Source organism: Gymnoscopelus braueri (assembly GCF_963280865.1).
Source record: "Gymnoscopelus braueri genome assembly, chromosome: 11".
Taxonomy (NCBI): domain Eukaryota; kingdom Metazoa; phylum Chordata; class Actinopteri; order Myctophiformes; family Myctophidae; genus Gymnoscopelus; species Gymnoscopelus braueri.
In genome coordinates this window covers 47,168,680-47,177,028 of record NC_137613.1, presented here as the reverse complement: position 1 = coordinate 47,177,028, position 8,349 = coordinate 47,168,680, and the positions used below count along the sequence as shown (strand labels likewise).

General features: G+C 48.6%; 1 protein-coding gene across 1 annotated transcript; it reads left to right on the top strand.

Annotated features, from left to right (window-relative positions):
- The first annotated feature begins 500 nt into the window (after window positions 1-500).
- Window positions 501-7,852, top strand: LOC308095249 (uncharacterized protein). Its single transcript, XM_080442233.1, has 3 exons — window positions 501-3,543; window positions 3,782-3,891; window positions 6,961-7,852. Exon 1 carries the CDS (start codon window positions 1,983-1,985, stop codon window positions 3,006-3,008), a length of 1,026 nt encoding a protein of 341 aa, XP_080298359.1. The 5' UTR covers window positions 501-1,982; the 3' UTR covers window positions 3,009-3,543; window positions 3,782-3,891; window positions 6,961-7,852.
- Window positions 7,853-8,349: the final 497 nt, after the last annotated feature.

Genomic DNA, 8,349 nt, shown 5'->3' with positions numbered 1-8,349 from the left:
ACAGCACTAAAAAAAGGTTTACTGCAATCTCAAAATCTGGCATATAAAAAGGAGGGAGGACCAACATTCTAATTCAGCGGGTTTAAAACATTACCAGGTTAAATAAATACACATCTTCAACAACAAGTCAACATTACGTGCATGTAATACCTAAAACCACTTACCACGGGGCGAGCAGAGTGCAGCGCACCTTTGCAGAAAGCTGCCTCACTTACAGTTTTAACCATAAGCATTACACATCATTTACAAATCAACCCCATACCATAAACCCATCTCTTGCCGGTCACGCTGGATCCCACTCTGCTCGCTCCATGTTTTGTGTCTTTGTGCCAAAACACTGCTTTTAAAGAGCACTGGCACCACACCCACAAACACCTGCAATCAATAACAAGCAATTAGTTGGTGTCAATGACACACCCACATAGACACTAGTAGGAATACAATAAATGACACGTCAATACTCCACCCGGTTACATCCACCCCGATTGTAGTGGGTTGGGATTTCGCTGGTTGCCCCTAGCAACGCAATGCAACGCAACGCCCCCGTAATCACCAGGCTGATTAATAGGCGGCTGTACGTGGCCGCTAGTTAGTTGGCGTTTGTCCGTCTGCCTGGTCGTGGGTTGCGTGCGGGAGCGTCGCGGTTCAGCTTCTCGTTTAAGGTACCGTATGTAACTATGTGTGTTAACTGTATATTGTTGTGTGAGCCTAGCGAAACCTAATGTTGTTCTACTCTGCAGGTGCTCACTGCTCCCCCCTCCCCGACCTGTTCTCTTCGTTAGAGAAGTTGCTACTGCTCCCGGTGTGCGTGGCGTGCTGTCTGTCTGTCCAGTCTGTGCTGCTCTATTTTATGCATAGAGGTAAGGCAGTCGCGCTGCGCACATTGCAGTTTGTTTTATGTCATTGATCAGGTTATTAATTATGTCCTTTTTGTTTTGTTAGGAGAAGCTCCGTTTGCCCCTGCTGTTTTTGTCCTTATTATTTTGGTTATTTGATTTGGTTATTTGATTTAGTTATTTGATTTAGTTATTTGATTTAGTTATTTGATTTAGTTATTTGATTTAGGTTTATTTTTGTTTATGTTCTGTGTGCAAACCAGCTGTTGTGTAAACAAATATTATAAACCGAGGTATATTTGGCTCCGGCCGTACCAGCAGTACGGGTGGTCATAGTTGTGGTCCCGACAGGTGGGTGGTCACTGGTGATAGGCTGTAGTATTGGAGTTTTGGTTTTATCTTTAGTGCATGATATCCTGCTTGCATGCTCAGTATTCTGAATAACCTAGTTTGCGTGTGTTTTAACAGTGTTTCTCTTATCTTGCAGTGAGTGAAGTGCGTGTGTGCCATTTTGTGCGCTTTTGGTGGCGGTGCTCTCTCCTCACTCCCCCACTCTCTGCCTCCCTCCTGTGTGCAAGGACACCTATGCCCCCGGCTACTGGTATCTTAGGCTATTGCCCCTTTTAACCATTTTGATACTGTTTGATTATGAATTACATTTTAAATAGTTGTTGTAATTGATAATAAATATATTTCCTAAACTTCATGAACTTGACCCCTTCCAGTTTGAAGCCTTACTTCTAGTTTCTTATTCTGTCTTGAGTTATAAATAAAAACAAATATTATTTTCAACTGGAAACACACGTCTCTGCTCCTCTTATTATAATAACCTGTGGTCTAGTATTCAAGGTTGTGCATTATATTATAATATTCTCTGGGTGAAACTCCCAGAGTGGTGTAGTCTGGTATCCTGTTTCCGGGCCTAAGTGCCCTGGTCACATTTGGCGTATGTCGGCAGGACAATTGTAAAGCAGAGACGTGTCATTCTAGCTTTTTCTCAGTTGGTTTGCACTTTGTTTTTCTAATTTTTGTCTATGTATGTATGTGCTTTTTGATTTAAAAATAACCATTGTTAGTTTGTTAAGAAGGACAAAAACAGCAGTTGGCCTTGGATTCCTCGAATAGGAGGCACCTGTGGACATCATCATGAGCGACGAGCAGGATCTGCGGGACCTGGTGATACAGCTCCGAGCTGAAAAGGAGAACCTTGTACAGGAGCTTGCTTCTGTTAACACTATGAACTTAACCTCTGCTCCAACCAACAGGGCCTCCAGCCCTGCTGGTCTCTCTGACTCACCTGGTGTGGCCCCTGACCGCCTCCTCTATGCACCTAGGGAAAGGAGGTGCCCCATGTTTCGTGGGATTATGGTCCGTGCCAGTATGCGGGCCCGACGTCTAGCCCCAGTAGATCAGGCCTACTTCATTTATGATCACTTGGAAGGGCCTGCCAAAGATGAGATAAAGTATAGGCCTAAACAAGATCGTGAGGATCCTGAGAGAGTCTTATCAATTTTGCAGGAAGTGTATGGGTGTCCCCTGTCTTATGTTGCCCTTCAAAAAGATTTCTTTTCTAGGAAACAGCTTGATGGAGAGTCACTACAAGAGTACTCCCATGCTTTATTTGAACTTATGGAAAAAATCATGAGAAATGCACCTCAGGCCATACCTAACTCGTCTGTCTTATTGAGAGATCAATTTGTTGAGCATGTTAATGATCCAGATCTCCGCAGGGCTCTAAAGCAGTGTGTTCGTACCAAACCAACAGCTACGCTCCTGGATGTGCGAGGTGAGGCGATCAGATGGGAGAGGGAAGGTATACTGCCAGAAGGTAGGCCACGTAGCTTTTCGTTCCCCTCAATTTGTGCCACCCATACATCTCGGGTGTTGGATAAGGCTAGTGTGCCACCTCAAAATGAGATGGCTGAGATAAAAGAATTGTTAAGAAAACAACAGGAACAACTTACTCAGCTCTCTGAGCGCCTTCTGCAGTTACAGAACCCTCCCAGATGGTCCCAGCCTCAAAATAATGGCCCTGTGATTTGTAGACGCTGTCAGCAGCCAGGCCATTTTGCTCGTGATTGTGATAATGACAGGGTCGCTTCTCAGGCACCAAGCACCCAGTATCGTCCGACGCAAAGGTTTGCCTCAGCAAACCAGCAGTCGGAAAACTAATGCCCTCTGTTTTGCAAAGCCACAATTCAGAAGGGGGCATCACAGGCTCAAATGAACAAACCCTTTCTCAGCTTGTACGTCCATGTCCACATGTCACTGTAGATATGGGGGGGTAGAGGTAAAATGCCTCCTTGACACAGGGTCCATGGTATCTACTATTAGGGAATCCTTTTTCCGTCAGCACTTTAGCAACTCTACTCACAGCTGCCAGTGGTTACAATTGACAGCAGCTAATGGACTTAGTATTCCATATGTGGGATATGTAGAACTTGATGTTTGTGTACTAGGTACAGTCATTTCCAAGAGGGGAATCCTGGTTGTAAAGGACCCCCCTGGGTCTTCTGAAGTAGATGTCCCTGGTGTACTAGGCATGAATGTAGTCCATGAATGTTATGCTGAACTGTTCGGTAAACATGCTTCCTCCCTGTTCGATACCCCACTGGTGAAAGAGGCTCCAGAAGTATGGAGACAGGCCCTACAGCAGTGCCATGAAGCCAGAGTCCAACCAGCAGCACGTGACAGCGGTGTTGCTAGGGTGAGGGGGAGACGCGCAGTTTACATACCGGGGGGGACAGTTAAGTTAATAGCAACGACTTGTACACAGAAATGCTTTCCCTCTCATGCTTTGTTTGAACCCTTCATTTATCACGATACCCTCCCCTCAGGCTTATTAGTATCTCCTACTATGGTCACAGTGCATCGTGGTACTGCATACATCCCAGTGGTAAATGTTGGAATTACTGATGCTAAACTTTACCCCCGTTTTGCCCTAGGAATGTTGATCCACGCCCAGATAGTGAGTTTACCCGCAGGCATCAGCGAGGTCCCCCAGGTGCCAGAAGGGTTGCATACTGTGGTCACCATGAGTTCTCAGGCAGGGCAGGTGAGCAAAATCTCAGATACCATACAGTCCCTTGATTTAACAAACGTCCCAGAGGCAGAGCAGGCTAAGGTCAGGTCCTTGTTAACCAGATATCAGCCTGTCTTTTCAACTGGGGAAGGAGATTTGGGGTGTACTAACCTTCTAGAACATGAAATCCCGTTGTTAGACGAAGTGCCCGTGCGACAGCGTTTCAGGAGAGTTCCCCCCTCTGACTATGATTCTGTGAAGGCTCATATTAACCAGCTTTTAGAGGCCCAGGTGATCCGGGAGAGTTGCAGCCCTTATGCGTCCCCCATAGTCCTTGTCAAAAAGAAGGACGGCAGCCTGCGGATGTGTGTGGACTACCGTCAGCTTAACAGTAAGACCCGCAGAGATGCCTTCCCGCTACCGCGGATAGATGAATCCCTGGATGCCCTGTCTGGTGCACAGTGGTTCTCAACCTTAGATTTGGCGAGCGGCTATAACCAGGTACTGTACCGGTTGCTGAGAAAGACAAGTCAAAAACAGCCTTCTGTACTCCTTTCGGCCTGTTCGAATTCAACCGCATGCCCTTCGGCCTCTGTAATGCGCCAGGTACATTTCAGAGGCTGATGGAGCGTATCTTTGGTGCCCAGCACTTTCAGACTCTCTTATTGTACTTGGATGATGTCATTGTGTTCTCATCCTCAGTAAATGAACACCTGGAGCGCCTGGAATTAGTGCTGTCCCGCCTCAGCCGTGAGCAGTTGAAAGTGAAGCTGGAAAAATGTTGCTTCTTTCGAACAGAGGTAAACTATCTGGGACATGTGATTTCAAACGAGGGGGTGGCTACAGACCCAAAGAAGATTACTGCAGTGAAGGAGTGGCCAAAGCCCTCTAGTGTGAAGGAATTATCTTCTTTTCTAGGATTCTGCGGCTACTATCGCCGATATGTGGATGGCTTTGCCAAGATTGCAGCCCCCCTCAACCGTGTAAAAGCAGAGCTTACAGACCCCCACACAAAGAGACCATCTCGCAGGTTAATTGGAGAACTTTGGGATGACCAATGCGAGAAAAGCTTCCAGGAACTTAAGTCCAGACTAGTTAGTGCCCCTGTGTTGGCCTATGCTAACTTCTCGCTACCATTTATCCTGGAAGTGGATGCCAAGCCAGTGGCTTGGGGGCGGTGCTCTCCCAAGAGCAGGAGGGTAAAGTAAGGCCTGTAGCTTATGCCAGTAGATCTCTGAGTCCGTCAGAAAGAAACATGCCTAACTACAGTTCAATGAAACTTGAATTTCTCGCTCTAAAATGGGCCATGACAGAAAAGTTCAGGGAGTATTTGATAGGTCAAACATGTGTGGTATGGACAGACAATAATCCCCTCAGTCATCTGAACACTGCAAAGTTAGGCGCAGTAGAACAGCGGTGGGCCTCAGAACTGGCGGTGTTCAATTTCACCATCCGGTACCGCTCAGGCCGTTCTAATGCTAACGCTGATTCTCTCTCCAGACAGCACCAAGTGCCCAGCACTCTCCCAGCTCCGGGAACCGCCCTCCCCGATTCCCTGAGGTGCCGAGACACCGAAAGACCCTTACAGGTGACCCAGATGTCGATGTCCGTCCTCCCCTCTCACTCCTCTGACCATCTGATTACCCTCCAGCGTGCAGACCCGGCGTTGGGAATCTTCCTCCAGTTCTGGCGCCGCGGCAGTGTCCCTGACAGGAGAGAACACCAGGCCCTTTCAAAACCAGTACGGGAACTGGTCCTGCAGTGGAATCGGCTGGTTGAGAAGGAAGGGCTCCTATACCGCCGCGTCTGGCGGCCGGATGGTGGGGAAGAAGTCTACCAGCTGCTGTTGCCTGTTTCCTTGAGAGAGGAGGTCCTCCACCAATTACACCAGGGCCATGGACATCAGGGAGTAGAGAGAACAACTGACCTGGTGAGAGAACGGTGCTTCTGGCCGGGAATGTACCAAGATGTGAAGGACTGGTGTAAACGGTGTGACAGATGTACCTTAGCTAAACCTATACACCCGACTGTGAGAACACCTATGGGCCACCTGTTGGCCTCCAGACCAAACCAGATTCTGGCCATAGATTTCTCGCTGTTGGAACGTGCCCGCGATGGAAGAGAAAATGTCCTTGTAATGACCGATGTATTTTCCAAATTCACACAGGCTGTGTCTACCCGTGATCAGCGTGCATCCACAGTAGCAGGGGTGCTGGTACGGGAGTGGTTCTACAGGTACGGGTTCTGAAGATCCAAGACACCTGGGGCGCCTTGAAATATCGGATCATCAAAGCTCCTTCTGAGGGGGGAGCAGTGTACTCGATCGCCCCCTTGGATAATCCAGCGAAGGTCAAACATGTCCACCGAACCCAGTTGCGGCCAGTTCCTCAACCCACTTCTCCTCCTGGTGAGTTCGACCCGATAGAGCCAGAGACGGCACTCCCCAGGGAGGAGGGTGAAGACCAGAGTGGTGAGTGGTGGATCGCTCCCCAACCGACCAGAGAAACGGTGACCCCAGTCGCCCCCGACCCCTCTGTTGCCTCCCCTCAGCTACCTACACCAGCACCAGGGCCGGTTGCTGTAGCCACCCCTTCTGGAATTACAGAGACCACTGACTCCATGGAAGGCACCAGTAATACAGGACTGAGTTCCGTACGCAGAAGTCAACGTGAGACAGCTGGGAGGCATGCTAACCCTCACCATCTCCCCGTGGCGGTGGGCCAAAGGGGGACGACTGCTGCAACCTCTCGGGTCCCTGGGTCTGGTGGTACGCACTCTATGTTTAGGCCCTGGAAATAAATGTCTGTAGTTTATCGTTGGGACACCGATAGAAAAGTAGGGGGTAGATTGTAGTGGGTTGGGATTTCGCTGGTTGCCCCTAGCAACGCAATGCAACGCAACGCCCCCGTAATCACCAGGCTGATTAATAGGCGGCTGTACGTGGCCGCTAGTTAGTTGGCGTTTGTCCGTCTGCCTGGTCGTGGGTTGCGTGCGGGAGCGTCGCGGTTCAGCTTCTCGTTTAAGGTACCGTATGTAACTATGTGTGTTAACTGTATATTGTTGTGTGAGCCTAGCGAAACCTAATGTTGTTCTACTCTGCAGGTGCTCACTGCTCCCCCCTCCCCGACCTGTTCTCTTCGTTAGAGAAGTTGCTACTGCTCCCGGTGTGCGTGGCGTGCTGTCTGTCTGTCCAGTCTGTGCTGCTCTATTTTATGCATAGAGGTAAGGCAGTCGCGCTGCGCACATTGCAGTTTGTTTTATGTCATTGATCAGGTTATTAATTATGTCCTTTTTGTTTTGTTAGGAGAAGCTCCGTTTGCCCCTGCTGTTTTTGTCCTTATTATTTTGGTTATTTGATTTGGTTATTTGATTTAGTTATTTGATTTAGTTATTTGATTTAGTTATTTGATTTAGGTTTATTTTTGTTTATGTTCTGTGTGCAAACCAGCTGTTGTGTAAACAAATATTATAAACCGAGGTATATTTGGCTCCGGCCGTACCAGCAGTACGGGTGGTCATAGTTGTGGTCCCGACAGGTGGGTGGTCACTGGTGATAGGCTGTAGTATTGGAGTTTTGGTTTTATCTTTAGTGCATGATATCCTGCTTGCATGCTCAGTATTCTGAATAACCTAGTTTGCGTGTGTTTTAACAGTGTTTCTCTTATCTTGCAGTGAGTGAAGTGCGTGTGTGCCATTTTGTGCGCTTTTGGTGGCGGTGCTCTCTCCTCACTCCCCCACTCTCTGCCTCCCTCCTGTGTGCAAGGACACCTATGCCCCCGGCTACTGGTATCTTAGGCTATTGCCCCTTTTAACCATTTTGATACTGTTTGATTATGAATTACATTTTAAATAGTTGTTGTAATTGATAATAAATATATTTCCTAAACTTCATGAACTTGACCCCTTCCAGTTTGAAGCCTTACTTCTAGTTTCTTATTCTGTCTTGAGTTATAAATAAAAACAAATATTATTTTCAACTGGAAACACACGTCTCTGCTCCTCTTATTATAATAACCTGTGGTCTAGTATTCAAGGTTGTGCATTATATTATAATATTCTCTGGGTGAAACTCCCAGAGTGGCGTAGTCTGGTATCCTGTTTCCGGGCCTAAGTGCCCTGGTCACATAAGGCTCGGTGATGCTTTTAAGTGTGCGTCCCGTGTCAAATGGGGCTGCGTGGCGCTGTTCCGACGCCCCGCGGGTCCGACAGCCGGAATCTGGGCTCAAAACGGCTGAAAAAAGAGCAGATCCACAAGCCTGTAAAAGGCTGTTGTCTTGGGGCGCAATACCGCCGGCGTCCACAAGGCGGCGCCGTCCCCGGTCCCTGGTCCCCATCGGGGGTCCATGGACCACCTCCTACCCAGGGACGGTGGCTCCCGGGGCGGGTAGAGCGGGCGAGTGTGCACCCGGCACTGTGCCGTGAGGGACTGGGCTCCCTGGCCCCTGGCCTGTGTGGAAGGGAGAGCCAGGGAGAAGGGCCGACTGGTGCCAT

What these genes read in the sequence shown, in the direction of transcription:
- LOC308095249 (XM_080442233.1), top strand. Translation starts at nt 1,983, where the DNA reads ATGAGCGACGAGCAGGATCTGCGGGACCTGGTGATACAGCTCCGAGCT.